This window comes from Triticum dicoccoides, chromosome 1B (genome assembly GCF_002162155.2).
Source record: "Triticum dicoccoides isolate Atlit2015 ecotype Zavitan chromosome 1B, WEW_v2.0, whole genome shotgun sequence".
Lineage (NCBI taxonomy): Eukaryota > Viridiplantae > Streptophyta > Magnoliopsida > Poales > Poaceae > Triticum > Triticum dicoccoides.
In genome coordinates, this window is record NC_041381.1 from 409044840 (window position 1) to 409065439 (window position 20600).

The 20600-nt window shown below is 45.1% G+C and overlaps 1 protein-coding gene across 1 annotated transcript; it reads left to right on the top strand.

Moving 5' to 3' along the window:
• The first annotated feature begins 16652 nt into the window (after window positions 1-16652).
• LOC119350422 (MADS-box transcription factor 56-like) lies at window positions 16653-20365 on the top strand. The gene is made up of 8 exons (XM_037618263.1): window positions 16653-16852; window positions 17896-17977; window positions 18755-18816; window positions 18895-18994; window positions 19098-19139; window positions 19299-19340; window positions 19493-19690; window positions 19836-20365. The coding sequence occupies exons 1-7, from the start codon at window positions 16653-16655 to the stop codon at window positions 19673-19675; spliced, it is 711 nt and encodes a 236-aa protein (XP_037474160.1). The 3' UTR covers window positions 19676-19690; window positions 19836-20365.
• The last annotated feature ends 235 nt before the right edge of the window (window positions 20366-20600 follow it).

The window sequence follows — 20600 nt, forward strand, 5'->3', positions numbered from 1 at the left end:
CACGTGGTACTATTCATTATGGCAAAGTCAGCTTTGAGCTAAACAAGTCATTTATTCTTGGATGTGTTACTTTGGCCATGCGATCTCACATGGTCACATTACTTTCGAATCTGCTTCATCAAATGATATACAACGGCTGAACTAAGTTAGCAAAATAGCATCTAAAAATGGGTTTACAATTGATAAATCACCACTAAATTAATTTCATGCATCCATTGTAATTTGAAGAACGGGGATACTACTAGCAAATTTTGGCCAACAAATGAACTTCTCTTTACTCAAGGAGGAATTCACGGGAAAGTTACATCAATTCTCTAAATAGTGAGATAATATCACCAGGAGTACTAAAAGTTGCGTCGCATGTTCAGTTTGGTACTAGAACTTTAAAAATATGGTTTTGTGGTTAGATAACTTGACTCAAGCGTGTAGATACAGTTACAGTACGCGTATCATGTGTATGGCCCCACCTTTAAGTGAGGGATGGCGCTTGGCGCAACGTGTTTTACACAGAACACCCTTATATTTTGTTTTATTTGCAGAAAAAGGCAACTACCATGAGGCACTCCCACTCACTTTTATTATTACTCCCTCCATTTCAAAGTATAGTGTGCCCGCGCTTCCCGAGGTCCAACTTTAACCATAAATTTAACCAACGAGACCGACTGCGGCGGGAGTAAAAGTTATATAATTGAAAACTTCTTTTGAATACGAATTCACTGGTATAACTTTTGCTCCCGCCGTTGTCGGTCTTGTTGATTAAATTTATAGTCAAAGTTGAAGGACGGGAATAGAGCAAACACTATGTTTTGGAACGGAGTATTGCAGAAGAAAAAATGAACCACAATAGTGCACATATGTGCGCAAATTAACAAACATGACGTGACGTGAACCCACAACATACAGTTTCAACACGACATGGTTTAGCCACTACAGCCTAGAGACCGAATGCCTAACGTGGATACACGTTAAATTTATATGTACCAAACAAAGACTCGTGTGGAGATTAAATAGGCAGCTGATACAGCGGCCCGTTTTGCGCGTGCTATTTTTTAAAGATATTTGAACATAAGTGTTTTACAAATTATGTTCAAATATTTGTGATTTAAAAATACTACACGTGCAGACACTGATTAGTAAATAAAAACATTTGAATATAAACATATGTCTTATATAAAAAATATTTAGTTAATACGGACACTGAATTTTTTATTAAATAAATATGTCTAATAAATCCAAAAACAATGTAGGCTTGCAGCTTATATTTAAATTATAAAAAATGATGAATACAAACATTTACTAAATACTATATATGAATATTCACTTCTGTATAATGTTTACTCAAGACTTATGTATATAATTATTGAAGTGATTGTATCATTAAATTTATTTCTGAATTGTAATTTTTAAAACCAAATATGTAATACACACATTTATATAACAAAAATCTGTATATAATACTCAGGTTTATAAAATATTTTACTATATATTATTTACATAATACGCAGATCTATATTAACACACCTTTTATTTACTAACCATTGTTTATATGTATAATATTTGTAACACACAAATATTTGAATATAACTTTATTACTTGCGTTTTACAAATATCTTGAAAAAAATAGTGCGCGCAAAATGGGCCGCAGCATCCGTAGACCATTAAAACTCCACATGAGGCCTACTTCTTACTCCCTCCGTTCGGAATTATTTGTCACAGAAACGGATGTATCTAGACGTATTTTAGTTCTAGATATATCTATTTTCGAGACAAATAATTCCGAACGGAGGGAGTACATCTGAGTTAGTTATCCTTCTGCACATTCAGATCTAAATGTTGTAGTGGCTAGACCGTCCCGTAATAAAACCATTGGTCGCTGGTTCAAATCCAGCCCACCCAATTTTGTTGTTAATTTTCGCATATCTGTGCACTACTGTGTCGGATATTTCTGTAAATATAAAAAAATATGAGTCGGTTTTGTGCAAAATTGTGTCACGGTGGTTGACTTTTCCGCAAATAAAAAATATATAAGGGTGTTCCGTGTAAAAATACATCATGCCTAGTGTCCTCTCCCACTGACAGGTGGGGTCATACACATGGATACGCACACATACACATGTTGTGACCGTATCTGCCCGCTTGAGTCAAGTTAGATAACCACAAAACCGTATTTTCTTTGGTGGCTGCCGTCGTGGTGCCGGAGGCAGGTGATGGGTGTTGGTGTCAAGCTCAGAGATGTCCTACCATCTTTTCAGTTTTGTCATATCGGTCCTTACGTGACTTGTACTTTAATCTTTGTGATATGAATGAGACACGTATTACTATGAAAAAAAAAGATGACCACAAAACCATATTTTCAAAATTCTAGCACCAAACTGAACATGCAACGCAAGTTCTATGACTTCCAATTATATTACCTCCTAAATAATTTAAATTCTGGTAACCATTCGATAACCATTCAACTATAAGAAAATATGTGCTGATTAATTGTGCCCATTTAACGAGGGGTTGGAAATATGGGTACTTAGCAATAATCAAAATTATCAAGCGGCCTCCTACTACGATGTCATGTGGTGCATGCAGTACCGCCGTCAGCACAAAGTCTTGGAGCCAACTGATCCATTTGTTTGCACACGAACACGTCACCGTGTACCTCCAACGCCAAGGGTGATGCACGGCAGCTCACGCCGAAGGAGATCCGTCCGGAAGTGCGGTACGCAAGCAATCCAGCGGGCGCTTTTGAGCACCCGAAACCCCAGGCGCCCGGGAGGGACCCCGTCTGGATGCACGGCGGCAATGGGCTGCCCTAGGTCGGTTCGCCCGCCCCTAGAGCCTCGAGGATCGCTGCCCTTCAACACAAAGAACGAACGAAGAACAAGAGAGAAAGAACAGGGGAGGGATGTAAAAGTAGGGTAAAAAGTAGATGGGTTTTGTGATTCTATGTTGTTGTTCAATCGGCCGTCACCTCTTATCTATATAAGAGGCGGATGGACTTCCCATACAAGAAAAGGACTTGCCTAGCCGTCCAAATTATCAAAACCTAATAAAACACGGACTATTCACGACCCGGCCCAGATGTCCGGCTCAAGGCCCGGATGATCCGGCCTAGCCCAGTTTTCTGACAGGAGCTTACTGTTTTGCCTCTAGAATCCACATATGACCTCGGATTTGGACATTTTTTAAACCAAAATCAACCGTCTCGACGAGACGCACAACTTTCATGTTGAATACTTTTTGATCTGAGGCCATCTTGAGGGGGTTTCGGGCCGTTTTCTAAAGTCTGCAGCAGAAAAACTTGTCCGGACGTCCGGACGATTGACCGGATTGTCCGGCCTTTACCTGGATCATCTGGAACTTGACCCAGATCTTCCGGCTTCAGCGCCAACCGTTTGGAATCTTGGTGCTCTAGTTACCCGGATGATCCGGCCAACATTGCTGTAGCGCACGGTTTTGCCTATAACTTTTGCATACGACCTCAGATGGGGACGATCTTTATATCAAAATCGTCCATTTTGACGAGGCGAAGAACTTTGCAGTTGTAACTTTTTCCATCAGAGGCCATCTTAATTAGGTTCCATGCCATTCTCTAATTTGATGTCAACACGAGTATCTCCGAAATTGGCATATCTTTTGCACTTGAGCTCCGTTTTGATCCATCTTCATATTTCCTTTGATTATCTTGAAGAGAGCCATCAAATGGTGACATGAACTTATAAATTTGAGCTCATCTTGCTATAGCCTCAATTCACTCTTTGCAATCATGCCCTTTTTGAGCGTCAACACATGCCCCCCTGTTTTTCGGCAAAGCTAGCGCGCCGAAAAATAACTTGCAAAACGTTTGTCTAAGGACGATGTCAACACTCCATCGGCCATTTGTATGCGCTTAGGGAGATAATCTTTATATCGGCCATGTTTATCCTTAGGGCGATAATTTTATATCAGCCATTCATTTTAACTTCTGGTTCACATCATACCTTGTAACCGATTACCACCAGTCGGCTTTAAAGAGATGGTAATGAACCTGTTCCTTGTAGCACTAAGGAAATCAAACTCCGAGAAGTCACGCCCTGTTAAGCAAGTAATACCGGGATGATTCCAATCCACCGATGCACCGGCCAAAGCAACACAAGCCGATTTATCCGCGTGAATGATTTCTACCTCATCATCGATCCATTGTATTAAAAATTGATGCATGGTAGATGGCACACATTGGTTAGCATGAACCCAATCACGACCTAATATAACATTATAGTTATCTTGCACCTCGGCGATGAAGAATGTGGTGGCAAAGTTTTGCTTCCCACGGTGAGTTCCATGCACATCACACCTTTGGCCTCTGTCTTTTCTTTACCCTCGAATCCATTAAGTAACATATTGGTCTTCATCAATGCATCATCATCTAACCCCAACTTTTTGAAGACCGAGTAGGGCATAAGATTTACCACAGCACCACCATCAACGAGCATCCTAGCAACCGGTGATCCTTTAATATGACCTTTGAGGTACAATGGCTTCAAGTGTTTCACCGGTTCTCTTGGCTTCTCGAAAATAGCATTCTTAGGACCAAAGTTCAGCTGGGCTACCTCCCCTTCTTTACCTATAGCACGAAACTCGGTAGGTAAGTAATATACCATATTAATATCCATACCTTCCCGAACTGGCGTAGATTCATAATCCACCATCTCATCTTCATCTCCCAATGTGTATATTGGGCTTAAAGATTCCTCAATTGAAGGGGATGTTTCAGGTAGTGTGGACGATGTAATAAGGGTCGCATCATCCTCTTTTGGTGGTGAAGGTGTTGCTGCAGCTAATGTAGAAGCATCTGCATTTTGTTTTTGTTTAGGCCTCCACACTTGTTTTGTGAGTGCTATGGGCCGAATTTCACTAAACAATTCATCCTTTGCCTCTCCTCTTTGTGTTCTACCTTCTCGTGGTTCCTCATGCATTGTAATCTCCTTTTCATTTTCTTAGTTCAACCGGGAGGACAGCACTTAGGTTGAGTATATTAGGGATCCCTTGGTTTGGCCTTGCTTGTGCTCGCCTCATGATCATCAACCATGGAACCCTGCTGAACAATAACAATATCACCATTAGAAGTAGCCAGATTACCAACAACCGGCTTTTTGATCTCCTTTTGCTTGTCGCATTCTGAAATTTCCATATTAGGTGACTTAACACGCCACACTTTTTTATTGGCCTTACTTGGAGAATTTTTTGTTGGCCGATTAGCACCATAACTCAAACGGCCTTGGGTGGGATAATAAATCCTCTCGCAAGCAGGCCTTCTAGGTGTTGTCCACCCCATATGGAAAGCATAAGGAGCCATTGGGGGTTGCCCCCATCCTCCATTGAAGTCTCTTATGTAATATGGCGCATAGGAGGGTTGTGACATCCATGGTGTCGGCGCCCTTGACCCATATGGCCTTGCATAGCATCGAAACTCTTCCTCCGAAAGCGATCTTGAACGCTTCGAATGTGATGGCCGATTAGAGCTAGAACCGACCGCTTGACTTGCACATTTGGATAGCAGCATATCAAAAGTTGGCTTGATTCACTTGCGCTTAGCTTCACTCTTTCCCCACTTGCCAACTTCTGAATTCTTGGGCTTGATAAATTTAACATGAGTATCTTCTTGTACTTGTGGTTGCCCCCCGAGTGCGGGATTTTCTATGGTGATCTTCAATACTTCCTTGCCATCGGGTTGCTTATCAAGCACAATCTCTCTTCCCAACTTTGTCGCCCTCCTTGCCTTTCCTGGGTTCACCAACAACAACATTATCTTTATTAGCAGATTCGGCTATGCTAGGCCGAATTAACATTTTCTTTCCCTCCAAGTCCATGGTGTTTATCGGAAAGGGTTGTTTATCAACTTGAATCTCAGCAAAATTCAATCGTCCATCATTAATGGCCGATTGCATCTGTCGTCGAAAAACATTGCAATCGTTAGTAGCATGAGAAAATGAATTATGGTATTTGCAATAAGCACGCCGTTTCAGCTCGTCAAACAGCGGTATGGTGTGTGACATTCTAATCATCTTATCCTGCAAGAGAGCATCAAATATCTTATCACACTTAGATATATCAAATGTAAACCTCATCTCCTCATCACAATTCTTGCGGATCGGCTTAAGAGCATTGCATGTATAGGGTTTGGCCTTTGAGGACCAAACAAACTCAGTAGTATAAACATCAACCTCATCGTCCGAATTATCATCATTGTGTTCAACCATATGCATTCTAGGACGATCGGTTGTAGACCTATGAATCTCTTTACTTCGACTCTCTTGAGCCAAAGCTTTTTGTAAGACTTGATTAATGCTCAAAAACTCATAACTTTCTAGCCTCTCTTTAATGTGAGTTTTCAAACCATTAAGAACAAGATCTGCCAAGTCTCTCTCAGTTATCACTAAGCTATAACATCGGTTTTTTATGTCTCTAAATCTCTTGACATAATCGGTGACCGATTCATCATGTTTTTGCATAACCGATGTAAGATGTGACAACTTTAGCTCATTATCGCCGCTATAAAAATGATCATGAAAGTTTTGCTCTAATTGCGACCATAAGAGAATTGAGCCATGTGGTAAAGCAGCAGACCATGAAAATGCAGTGCCAGTTAAAGACAAGGGAAATAAACGCACTTTCAACTCTTCTATGGAACCTGCTTCACCCAACTGTGCTAGATACTGACTCACATGCTCCCAAGTTGTTTTCGTACCCTCACCACTAAATTAAACAAAATCAGGAACCTTATAACCTTGAGGGTAAGAAATTGCATCGAAGTGTTCAGGATAAGGCTTTTGATACACACGACTCTTTACTTTCGGCTCGTTTCCGAAAGTTTCTAGAAACATCTTATGCAAATCCTCCCTTAATTTAGCTGAAATTGGATCCGAGATAGATGAAGATGTTTATGGCAATGACATAGGAGCAACCTGAGTACTAGCTATTGGTGCAACTTGTGGGATGGGCGCCGAACCATAATTCGGCTGAAGACCAAACATGCTTGCACCTATGGGTGGTGTGACAAAGTGATTCGGCGTTGACACCAAATTGGGCACACTCATAATAGGATTAGGGTATGTAGGTGCAGCCACAAGCTGGTTGGTTTGAGTAGGGTAAAAATTCAACGGCATATTATATTGTTGTTGCATAGGTGGTGCCGATGAAATAGGTAAAATTGGACTAGGGTTTTCAGATATACCAACAGTACCACTAAATGATGGAGGCATATTTTTCTGAGCATTAGCACTAGCCACAAAAGAATTGTATGCCATCACATTACCCTTACTAAAAAGACTTTCAATCACAGCCACTTGTTCTGGAGAAAAAACTTTACTCACAGTGATTACATCTTGTTCGTCGATGAGGGGAGGAAAATTGACGTTCCCAACCGGAGTGATGTTGCCTTGACGGTCCTTCTTGAAACTTGAAAGAAACCCTTCCAAATCCTCCTCCTCGCGCTTCTTCTTGAGCGCCTCAAAAGCCTCTTCACGCTGCTTCTTGCATGTTTCGTAGGCTTAGCAATGTTCATCCGATAGTTCATCAAGACCGGGCTTAATGATGTTATCGGCGTCAACTTCTAAGGGCTTGGGGAGATTAGACATGGTTGATGACGATTCTTGATCTTTCGTCCCTAGCGGAGTCGTCAAAAAGTGTGTTCGCTCACAAACACGTCACCGTGTACCTCCAACACCGAGGGTGATGCACCGCAACTCACGCCGAAGGAGACCCGTCCGGAAATGCGGTACGCAAGCAATCCGGCGGGCGCTTTTGAGCACCCGAAACCCCACGCGCCCGGGAGGGACCCCGTCTGGACGCGCGGCAGCAATGGGCTGCCCTAGGTCGGTTCGCCCACCCCTAGAGCCTCGAGGATCGCTGCCCTTCAACACGAAGAACGAACAAAGAACGAGAGAGAAAGAACAAGGGAGGGATGTAAAAGTAGGGTAAAAAGTAGATGGGTTTTGCGATTGTGTGTTGTTGTTCAATCGGCCGTCACCTCTTATCTATATAAGAGGCCGATGGACTTCCCATACAAGAAAAGGACTTTCCTAGCCGTCCAAATCATCAAAACCTAATAAAACACGGACTATTCACGACCCCGGCCCGGATGTCCGGCTCAAGGCCCGGATGATCCGGTCTAGCCCAGTTTTCTGACAGCAGCTTACTGTTTTGGCTCTAAAATCCACATACAACCTCGGATTTGGATGATTTTAAATCAAATTCAACCATCTCGACGAGACGCACAACTTTCACGTTGAACATTTTTTGATCTGAGGCCATATTGAGGGGTTTTCAGGCCATTTTCTAAAGTCTGCAATAGAAAAACTTGTCCGGACGTCCGGACGGTTGCCCGGTCATCTAGGACTTGACCCAGATCATCCGGCTTCAGCGCCAACCTTCTGGAATCTTGGTGCTCGAATTACAGGGATGATCTGGACCCTGGCCTGGATGATCCGGCCAACATTGCTGCAGCGCACGGTTTTGCCTATAACTTTTGTATACGACCTCGGATGGGGACGATCTTTATATCAAAATCGTCCGTTTCAACGAGACGAAGAACTTTGCTGTTGTAACTGTTTCCATCATAGGCCATCTTAATTAGGTTCCATGCCATTCTCTAATCTGATGTCAACACGAGTATCTCCGAAATTGGCATATCTTTTGCACTTGAGCTCCGTTTTGATGCATCTTCATATTTACTTTGATTATCTTTAAGAGAGCCATCAAATGGTGACATGAACTCATAAATTTGACCTCATCTTGCTACAGCCTCAAGTCACTCTTTGCGATCATGCCCTTTTTGAGCGTCAACATTAGTTTGAACACTTGGTCCTCGGATGATCGACGGTATGCCCTTTGGATGATCGCCGGTAGATAAATCCTCATATTAGAGTTCTCATGGTTTTCAAGTCGTGTTAGTTTCTTTAGTTTGGATTGTGTTTGGGTACTCCTTCCTAGTTTGTAGCTATGCTTTAAAACAAGGCAATCCTCGTGTAAACGGGTTCAAAGAAATAAATAGAAAAGGGGAGGGTTTACCTCTAGATTGATCTATCCCCCACCTCTTAGGTGGCATGACGCCAAAACCCAAACAACCTCACCCCATCCTCCAACATCCCATGATTATCCCCTCTGTAATATAGGTCGTGACTGCTTGAAGTACCTCCTCGATCAATGCTTATCCAACATCCCTCAATGCTTATCCACCATCCCTCAACACCACCGGTTAGCAAGCTCCTCGGTTATTATTTCTTTATTCAATTCTGCATGGGCAAGCTAAACATTGTGGTTGAGGTCTTATTCCGTTGGAAGGAACACCAAAGATTGTTGATAGCACTGTCTAGCATTTCCTTCGTGTTCTTCTCACTTGTGAGCAACAATGGTAACAAAATCGACACTTATTTGAGTGGCAACAATAGCAAGAGGCCGGTAACCTTAGGGCTCCTTGGGATTGCACTGATGGCCTTCTAAGATATGGTGGACAATCTACATCGTGCTATCCTCTCCACCATTCCCACCATACTTGGCTTGGCATATGACACTGACCATGAGTGTTCAATGTCCTATGGAGGACTTTGTGCATGTTTTCCCATTCCCCAACACAATAAATCTGAGTATATGCACCTAAGAAGCCTCTTGCAGTCACTGTCAGACCCATACCTTATACAGGTTGACATTTCTATGGATTTTGTGGATGGCCATTCATGGGAGTGCGGAAAACTAGTCATTCTTTCAGTGGTGGGTCGTTTCTCAATGATGGTGCACTTCATTCTTCTTGTTCATCCCCTACCAGACAGTAAAAGTAGCCCATGCTTTCTTCATCGACATTGTTTGGCTTCATAACCTACCAGAGACGATAATGTTTGATTGAGACCTTGTCTTTACAAGTCAATTTCGGTTAGAACGCTCCTGCTTCGCTATGGTTCAGTTCCACATGAACGCTGCCTTCCATTTGTCAGTCTAGAGGCCAAAAAAAGTTTGTCAAACATCTAAATGCGATGTATCTACATTGTATGATGAGTGATTGTCCCCACACTTGGCTCGAATGGCTTCCTTCGGTAGAATTATGCTATACATCCTTTCATATTGATCTAAGGCCTACTCCTTCAAGATTGTGTTTACGCATGCCCCCTAACTCTATGGTTCTATGATACTGGTGCAGCCTGCATACGAGTAGTTAATTTCTTACTTCATAAATCGAGATGAGTTCATTGCTAATGCTCAAGATCGTCTTGCCTAGCCCAACATCATGATCAGTAATATTATGATGCCAAGCATTGTGAACTATCCTTGAATGTCAGTCAGTGGGTTGTCTTGCCTATACACCATTCAATGGTTTCTTTGATACATCATGGCGAGTTGTCGCCACGTCCATATGGTACGCTAACACGACATGCAACTTGCGTACCCTAGAGATAATTAGGGTATCTCCAATTGGGTCACCAAATATTTCCACATATGTACGGACTAGACGATTCAGACAGTTTTAGCCATCCAATGATATTCACCAAATATCTATGGATTGGCAAGAACGTCTGAAATCCCATAAACCGTCCCTAAACTAGGGGTGGGGGTTGTTAGGGTAGATCCGGATGGCCACGGACACCGCTAACTCATTCTCTGACCCCACCACAAATCCACTTTTCCCTCTCCCTCCCTTCTCTTGGCCACGCACTAGCGAAGCACGGTCCTTGCCTCCAAGGAGCCAGTCAACATGTCCGATGGGATGCGCCCAAAGCCGGCACTAGCAGAGGGGCATGGGATGGCTCGCCGGGCTTGCACAACCACCATGGCTCCGGCTTCAACGGTTGGCCTTGTCAATGAAACTCCTCGAAGAGCTGAAAGGGCCTACGTCCCTCGGGGCATGACCGACTCCTGTGGTACCTCTAGCGCAAGTGGATCCCTGGAGGCTGGTGTTGGGGAACGTTGCAGAAAATTAAAATTTTTCCTATGGTTTCACCAAGATCCATCTATGAGTTCATCTAAGCAACGAGTCAAGGGAGAGAGTTTGCATCTACATACCACTTGTAGATCACGAGCGGAAGCTTGCCAAGGAGATGGTGATGATGGAGTCGTACTCGAACGTGATTCAGATCACCGATGTCCTAGTGCTGAACGGACAGCACCTCCGCGTTCAACACACGTACGGGATGGGAGACGTCTCCTCCGTCTTGATCCAGCAAGGAGGAAGGAGAGGTTGAGGAAGGCAGCTCCAACGGCAGCACGACGACGTGGTGCAGTTGACGCGGCAGTATTCCGACAGGGCTTCGCCAAGCACGTACGGAGGAGGAGATGTGTTGGGGAGGGGAGGGGCTGCGCCTTGAGTTATGGTGTATTGCAGCCCTCCCCTCACCCCTCTATATATAGGGGAAAGGGCAAGGGGGGCCGGCCCTCTAGGGAAAACCCTAGGGGGGGCGGCGGCCAAGGGGTGGGGGGCTTGCCCCCCAAGCAAGGGGGGTGCGCCCCCTTTAGGGTTTCCCCCCACCCCTAGGCGCATGGGCCCAAGGAGGGGGGCGCGCCAAGCCCACTAGGGGCTGGCTGCTATCCCCACGCAGCCCAAGTGGCCCCCCGGGAGGGGTGGCCCCTCCCGGTGGACCCCCGGAATCCTTCCGGTGGTCCCGGTACAATACCGGTATGACCCCGAAACTTTCCGGTGCCCGTTTAACAACTTCCCATATATAAAACTTTACCTCCAGACCATTCCGGAACTCCTCGTGACGTCCGGGATCTCATCCGGGACTCCGAACAACATTCGGTAGTCACATACTAGTCTTCCTAATAACCCTAGCGTCACCGAACCTTAAGTGTGTAGACCCTACGGGCTCGGGAGACATGCAGACATGACCGAGACCACTCTCGGGCAATAACCAACAGCGGGGTCTGGATACCCATGTTGGCTCCCACATGCTCCTTGATGATTTCATCGGTTGAACCACGATGTCGAGGATTCGATCAAACCCTATATACAATGCCCTTTGTCAATCGGTACGTTACTTGCCCGAGACTCGATCGTCGGTATCCCAATACCTTGTTCAGTCTAGTTACCGGCAAGTCACTTTACTCGTACCGTAATGCATGATCCCGCGGCCAACACCTTGGTCACCTTGAGCTCATTATGATGATGCATTACCGAGTGGGCCCAGAGATACCTCTCCGTCATACGGAGTGACAAATCCCAGTCTCGATCCGCATAAAACAATAGATACTTTCGGAGATACCTGTAGTGCATCTTTATAGTCACCCAGTTACGTTGTGATGTTTGATACACCCAAAGCACTCCTACGGTATCCAGGAGTTACACGCTCTCATGGTCAAAGGAAGAGATACTTGACGTTGGCAAAGCTCTAGCAAACGAACTACACGATCTTTGTGCTATGCTTAGGATTGGGTCTTGTCCATCACATCACTCTCCTAATGATGTGATCCCGTCATCAACGACATCCAATGTCCATAGCCAGGAAACCATGACTATCTGTTGATCACAACGAGCTAGTCAACTAGAGGCTCACTAGGGACATATTGTGGTCTTTGTATTCACACGTGTATTACGATTTCCGGATAATACAGTTATAGCATGAATAAAAGACAATTATCATGAACATATAAATATAATAACACTTTTATTATTGCCTCTAGGGCATATTTCCAACAGCTGGCTTATTATACCTGGCCTTAGGGGCCGGATCTTCGTCTTCATCATCTCCTGCTGTAGAGCTAGCAGAAGGACCCTCAATGGTGGCACCTGCAACAGACGCCATGGCAGGCTCTACATTTTCCACAGGTCAGCTGACTGGGCGCGCTCCAGCAACTTCCGTAGTCCCGGGAGTGGGCACACCTTATGATGGTGGCACCACAGAGATCAGTGTGGCTATCAATGCCCCTTCTGTGGTCCTTGAGACACCGGGAATAGGCACAGACCCAGTGCTTGTACCAGACTGCCCGGGAAGATCATCACACAGAGCTTGCTACCTCTTGAAGGGCTGATGAATAGATGAGGAGAATGAAGCAAAGAAAAAAGAACAAGGCATTTGAGGAAAAGGTCGCTAACTTGGTGTCGATGGCTTGCTTCTTCACCATCCGAGGGGGAGGAAGTAGCGAGGCTCCCTCAATGGTCTTCGGCTCTTTGCTAAAGAAAGCCGAAATACTGGCGATAAGATCCTGACGCCTCTTCTTCTGTAGCTCTAGTTCGATCTGGGCTACAAGCCTGGGTAGGGAAGCTTGAGAGCCCAAAGCCCCAACATAACGACCCTTCTTCTTCAGAAAAAGTTGGCCCGTCTTGGCATCCTCATCTTTGGTGTCCAAAGGAATGCTAATGTCTCCCGCCTCATCTTCGCCGTCATTGGTTGCATGGGCTTCGGCTTGGTTGGTGTCCATTTCAAGAAGGAAGCATGTTGGCGTCTAGTGTATCCTTTGGTTGAGGTGTTGATGACATCACGACACATGCAAACTAGAGCCAAGGCTTGACAGGATCGGGAAATCGGATCAACAAGTGCAGAACGTCTGAAAGAACTTAGAAGATTCAAGACAATATTACTCACCTCGATCGGGTGGCTGGTCATCGGTCAGGAAGCCGAGGAACTGGATCTCCTCTGAGAAATCTGGAGTATCCCCTTAAACATCATCAAGATCATCTCGCGAGCCGACTTCCCCTTGAAGTAGTTGGCCCAGAGGATTTAGGTGATGTCACCTTCAATGTACATCGGATGTTCCCTGGCCTTAAGTGGTTGGATGCCCCGCTCCATAACTGCCATCATCACTTCGACCATTGTCAAACCGTCCTTGGCGAGCTTTGGGCTCCATGAGTTGAGTTGCGTCGGATGGGTGGAACTGTGCTGAAGGCCTAGAAGAAAAGCCAGTCTGTGGAGGGTTTCTAACCTTGAGACCGGGGATGTAGAACCATCCCTCCTGCCACTTCTTGTTGGACTCCTCCTAGGGTCCTTTGAGTTAGCTGGATCCAGAATTTTTCGTAATGGCAGCTCTGCCACACTCGCTAGTCTCGATGATGTTGTTCTGGATCTTCACTTGGAAGTACCACCATGAGAGGCCGAAATGGGCTCGATGCCATGGAAGCACATGCACAAAGCCATAAAGTGAGCAATGTGTAGGATGATGGTCGGGGTGAGGTGGCAAAGCCAAAGCACCTAGAAATGTAGGAGCTCTCGGAAGAAATGATGTACCGGAAAAACTGAGGCCATGGAGGAGGAATGGTATGAAGCATACCCGATCGTCATCCTATGGATTTTGGAATAACTTCCTTGACCTCTCCGTAGGCAGTCATCACCATCGGTGAGCGGCAGTCAGCAACCCCTGACGGTGGCAGATACCCATGCTCGAAGAGATGTTGGTCCCTTTGATGTTGGATATGACCTTTAGGTTCCTATTACCATCGGCAGTGGCCTCCTTGCCCACGGCTCCGCACTTTGTTGTTTGGACCTTGGTCAGCTTAGGAGCCATCGATTGTCATTGGGCGCGCATGGATGGAGAGGGAGGGAGAACTTTGGAGAAGAACAATAGAGACTGGTGTACGAGAAGAACAAGACGGAGAGAAAGGGGGCCATGTTGTGCCCTTCAGGATTTTTTCCTCATAAAGCTCTAATGAAGGGGAAACGGCAGTGGGCACCCATGTCACGCGGAGAGAGAACTCCATCCTTTTCCCACTAACTCATGGTTAAGGCATGCAGGAATCAAGGTGTGTCATCAATGACGCTAGCGCATGAGACATTCTGTCTGGTCAAGTTGTAATGACCTATGGGGCATGGCCTTAATGGGGCCCATGGTCCTTCGCACGCCTGGTTAACCAACGGTCAGCGCTACCAAGGTTATCTGTCTCGAGCAGCTGGACCAGAGCCTGATCTTGTCCTCCTCCAAAGTTGAACCTCCATTTGAAAATTTTGGTAACTATTCCTTGGGAAAATGGCCCATGGAAATCAGCTTCGCGGGAATAGATCTCCGAGGAGGTTTCTTGTCTACACCAACAATTCAAGACAAGATATGCCATCCATTCAGATGGGCAAGCCGAATTCGGGGAGCATGACGGCTAAAGGAGATCGACTGTCATGCACTACCTATTCTCATAGAAGAATCAATTAAGTCAACTATCAGAGGAGCTTCATGAACGATTACGACCCCGACCAACTTGCAGGAGATGGCGCCTCTAGGTCGACTCCAATCTAGACCTAATCAAGCTCGAAGACCGGTTCAAGGGCTACTGGCGGGTCTTATGGCCCAGGGGTGCCTCTTCTATGGCCCCTTGGCTGGCTTATGCCCTAGGCCAACGTCTTGCCCTATGGTCCCAATAGAGAGGACCTGAAAGGCTTCACGTACATGACAAGGGGGCCACCGTTTAGGAGGACTCCTTTGTAACCCTAACTGACAAGGATCCTATAAACCCTAGGCACCGGTATCCCCTATAAGTTTGGCTAGGCTAGTTGGTAGAGAGAACCTAGAGATTATTCTCAATCCCTCAATCACCATTGTACATCCACATCAATCAATATACACGAGCAGGAACTAGGGTTTTACCTCGACCTTGAGGGCCTGAACCTAGGTAACCTGTCTTTTGTTCCCCTCTAGTCTACCCGTCTAGCTGATATACGTTGTTGAGGGATCTGATGGAAATAACTCTGACGAGTTAGAGTTGGTTCAGTGCCTTACAAATTGCAGTTGCCCCTATGGCCTGTCTCCACTACATGTTTCAAGTTACCTAGCTAAAGGTTTACCATGGCGAGTCACAACCTATACCTCCTCGATATGCGATAGATCATGGAAGGGTCATTCCATCACCTCCTAGTCATTGGGAAGGAGCTGCTGCGTCTGAAGCTTCCTCGGAAAACATGGTAGAATTCCAATGTTGACCACTTTCAAGCTTGAGGACGAGCTACTTGTTGAAGGGAGGAGTAGTGCCATGTGGGGCAAGAAGTACCGCGATAGTTACCAGATTCGTGATTCGCTCCATTCACGATTCAAACCTCGCGGTTCGTAATTTGCTACTCCTAGGGGTTACTTAGGGGTTAGGTCTGGATTACTTAGGGGTTATACATCTCCGATTCATGAATAAGCGATTGGGTTGGCGATTTCGCGGTTTTCGATTGGCAACACAGCTGTAGCTATACAGAACACATAGTTAACAACAATGGAAGATCCTAAACTCGATGTCGTTTAGCCCGACCCACACCACCGCAATGGAGACACAGTCCGCCTCGTCCATTGAAGACATGATTTCGTCGGCAGCGACTTGCAGGGCGGAGAATGTCGCCCGCAAGTTGCTGCGACGCCGGCAGCGACAGAGGGAGGCGGCGGCGGCGTAGAGACGTTCGGACGTGGTGGAGCAGTTGTCTCCTCCATCGCTCCTGGATCCCTGCACCCCTTCCCTCCGAGCGCTCCGAGGCCATCCGTCACGTTCGGACATTGATTTCATTTTATCATGTCCGGTTTGTTGAACTATGATTTGCTTTGCTTTGTTTCGTACTTTGGCATTCGGACAATTTCTACGGTATGATCGACGTGCATGGATTTAAGGATCGAAATTTGTGGTATGTGAATGTGGGACGCAACATTTCAGAGGTGCCCGATCAGTGCGGCGAACGCGTTCGGACGCGTCCGCGGACTCGAGGGACCGGATTTGGTCCGGCTGTAGATGCTCTTGGAGCGCCATGGCCGCCACCACGACACAGCCACAGCCGCCTCCCGTTTTCCGCCACCACTTCCTCCAACTTCGAGTTCCTGGCCACCCGTCACTCCGCGAGAACCACCGGACGTACCTACCCATCTGTGCGCAGGTCTCCAGCACCGACGCTTCAGCCGCTGCCTCGCGCCGGCCAACGAGTATCCCCCGCCCCATCGCGTGTTCCTCGTACACAGATGGGCAGAGGGATGAGCGCTCTATTTCGGATCGATTTTGGATTGGGCGAATCGGCGAGCGAGCACAGGACGGTCGGGGCGAATTCGAACCCCGATCTGGATAGGTCGATGGGGATCGGAGTTCGACGCCACTTCTAATCCGGTAACTATGTCACTACCACCACTACAAAGTCCAGGACCTGCCAAACTATCATCAAGAGCTAAATCCTAAGATTAGTGTTATCTAGAGCTTCAAGTCTTGTTAGTTTGGTTAGTTTGGATTCTGTTTGGGTTGTTTCTTTTTCTTTGGATTGGATCGTTTCTTCCTACGTACTGTAGTTGCGAGCAGCTATGCCAAGTAATCTGTAGGAATAAGCCAGAGCCCAAACAGCCTCTCCCCTCGTCATCCAACATCCCACGATTATCCCCACCGTAATCTAGGTTGTGACAATCACCAACACCATTTTTAGAGTTAGCATGTACCAGCGTTGGCTATGTAGTAATTTGTATGGCTTAAAACATCAACATGAAAGTGACACACGTCATAAGAAGGATAGCTTAAGCCAGATGTCACACTCTTTAGCGTCTCATTATTGACCTTATTTTTTCTTGAAAACTACTCCCTCCGTTCCTAAATATAAGTCTTTGAAGAGATTTCACTATGAACCACATATGGACGTATGTAGATGCATTTAAGAGTGTAGATTCACTCATTTTGCTTTGTATGTAGTCCATAGTGAAATCTCTACAAAAACTTATATTTAGGAACGGAGGGAGTAAATATCATTTCCAATATTGTTTGCATATCTTGATGTTCATGAACTCTCTGACAAGACACTGCATTCTTGGCCTTTTATATTCAATATCTCATTATCGTTTTTATTTGTCCTTCAAAAATATTTATCATTTCCAACATATATCTTGATCTCCTTGATCCCTCTGACAAAAGATTGCATTCTTGGTGCTCAAGAAAATATGTGTAACATCTTTATTTCTTTTGTCAGAAAATAATTTTTAAGTTCTAACTTTAGTTTCCTTATTGTATGTATGATTCAGCTTGCAGAAATCGATTGACTGCTATAAGGCTTATACAAAGGATAATAATGTTAATAACAAGACAGTACAGCCAGATATACAGGTGAAGATCCTAATATGTCAACTTTTTTGTTGATTAAGACTTGAATAATCCATTAAAATTATGTGAATATCTGGCAAGTGATATCAAGTTATAGTACATCTCCATTTTGTATATATTGAGGCCTTCCTTTTCAGAATATAGCCATAACACAGTATAGCAGTGATGCAATTTGCTTGTATCTTACATCAGTATATTAATTTGTCAATGACCTGCGTGACAATTAAATATATTGATACACGCCACTGTATATTTAATTGATACATAATAGCTAAAATTAAAACCTGCACGACCCTTATAATGTACTCCCTCCGTCCCATAATGTAAGACATTTTTTAACACTACACTAGTGTTAGAAAACGTCTTACATTATGGGACGGAGGGAGTATATAATGTAGGAACATGATCACAGTATGCTCTCTTTAATACTGTATTTGTCATGTTGACCAATGACTGGATACTTTCTACACCTTCAGTGAATACAGCAAAACAAATGTTAATAGAATGGTCGTGCATCTAAACCCTCAAAGATTGTGCAATTCTTCATTTAACCAATTAAAAATCAGGAGCTATCACTGTTGTTGCAACTAACTTATGCCAGCTCACTATTGCAATTTCACATGGACACATGCTAATAACAAAAACATGATATGTAGTTATATACTGTCCATTAGTTTTCAGTATAATAAGGACTTAAATGTTAGCTCTGGGCATTATAGTATGGCATGTAATGTGACGACACACATTCTTATGCTGAATCATCTGGATTCTGAACTGCAGCAAGTCAAAGCCGATACTGTAAGCTTGGCAAAGAAACTTGAAGCTCTTGAAGTTTCGAAGCTGTAAGCAATCTTGTCACTTTCTGAAGCCTAGATTATATGTAGACAGCCAAAAATAATGCTTAATTATATGAGGTGCAGAAAGATCTTGGGCGAAAATTTAGGAGGGTGCTCTGCTGAAGAACTGAACTGTCTAGAAGTAAATATTGAGAAGAGTCTCCACATCATCAGAGGAAAGAAGGTTGGCTAGTCAAAAACTCTTGAATTGCTATAAAACAGGTGAGCTGCTCAATTTTACACAAACTAACCTGAATCTGTGTATGTGTTCACTCCACTGCCATCAGACCCAGGTGCTCGAACAGCAGATAGCTAACCTGAAAGAGAAGGTATACCCCCAAGGCCCCAACTGATGCATAACCCCAAAGGCCAGATTAACTTATGGCCTGTTTTTTTTTTTAAAAATCTTACAGCAGCCTATATACATAAATAACTCATACGTAGTACACACGCCAACTAATTCTGCATGCTTCTTGTACTATGTTCAAGAGAGGACGCTTCTCAAAGACAACGAAGACTTGCGCGGAAAGGTGATGACTTCTTGTACTTTGTTTGCAAGTAAAACTACGGAGTACCTGATATCTTACATGCAAGAGACAGAGAATATAGCAAATTAATCTCGCACCCATCATGTATTATGTATGGAATTCTACCGAGTCACTGACGTCGATCGTCGCTGCAGCAGCGCGACATTGAGGCGTCGCTGGTGGTTCCTGCCCTGAACTGCGTCACGCCCCTGCAGATACGTGGCCAGCTGGCACCAGAGCAGGAGCCGGTACGGAGCGATGAGGACGTGGAGACGGAGCTCTACATTGGGTTGCCCGGGGTTCGCTGCTCCAACTGGCGGTCAGGTCAAGCCAAATAGCTAATCAGCCGGAAGGTTGGGCCTCACACAAATAAACTCTCTACAGATGCATGAAGTGGCCAATCAGTAGTCCACCATTTCTGTTATTCTCTATCTTTAGACAGAATCTATAATCTCTTGCAAAGCTAAATTAGCGGCTGCGACGATGACAAACATGCAGAGAACCTCCGACGACTGAAGGTGAAACGCCAGTACACCGATTGTTTCTTGCGCAACGACCGGCAAATGGAACTAGGGGAGGCATTCTTATGCTATGGGACGCAAACCTCCTGGATGTGACGAACATTGTGGCCTCGACCTACTGTCTCTCAGCCATGGTTCGGATCCGCAAAACAAATGTCTGCTTTAAGGCCACATCTGTCTATGGACTTACCGACTCTACTTGTAAAGATGCCTTCTTTGCCGAGTTGATTAGCCATAAACCGCTGCCTGGGGTGGCTTGGTTGGCCTTCTTGAGACTTAAACCAGATCTATCGGGCTAGGGACAAGAACAAAAGAAACATCAACCGGAGCAGAATTAACCGGTTCCATGCCGCTTCGCAGTCCTGTGAACTCAAAGAGATTCATCTTCAAAATAAACGTTTCACCTGGAGTAATGAGAGGGAGTAATGAGAGGGTGAACCCGACTCTATGCAAGCTAGGCTCCTTTTGTAATGTTGAATGGTATACAACATTTGATACACATGTCTACATGCCTTGTCGTCATCCCTCTCTGACCACTGCCCTCTCCTGCTCGCCGATGACGGGCCGTGGTCTTTCAAGTTTGAGAACTTCTGGGTCTCATTGCCCGGGTTTATTTACGTGGCGCAGAAGGCGTGGAATGAGCGAGCGAACCATTCAGAGCCCTTGCAAGTTTTGCACCACAAGTTGAAGAAAACCACACTTCGTCCCACCTAGTGGAGTAAGAAACTCTTCTTGAAGGCAA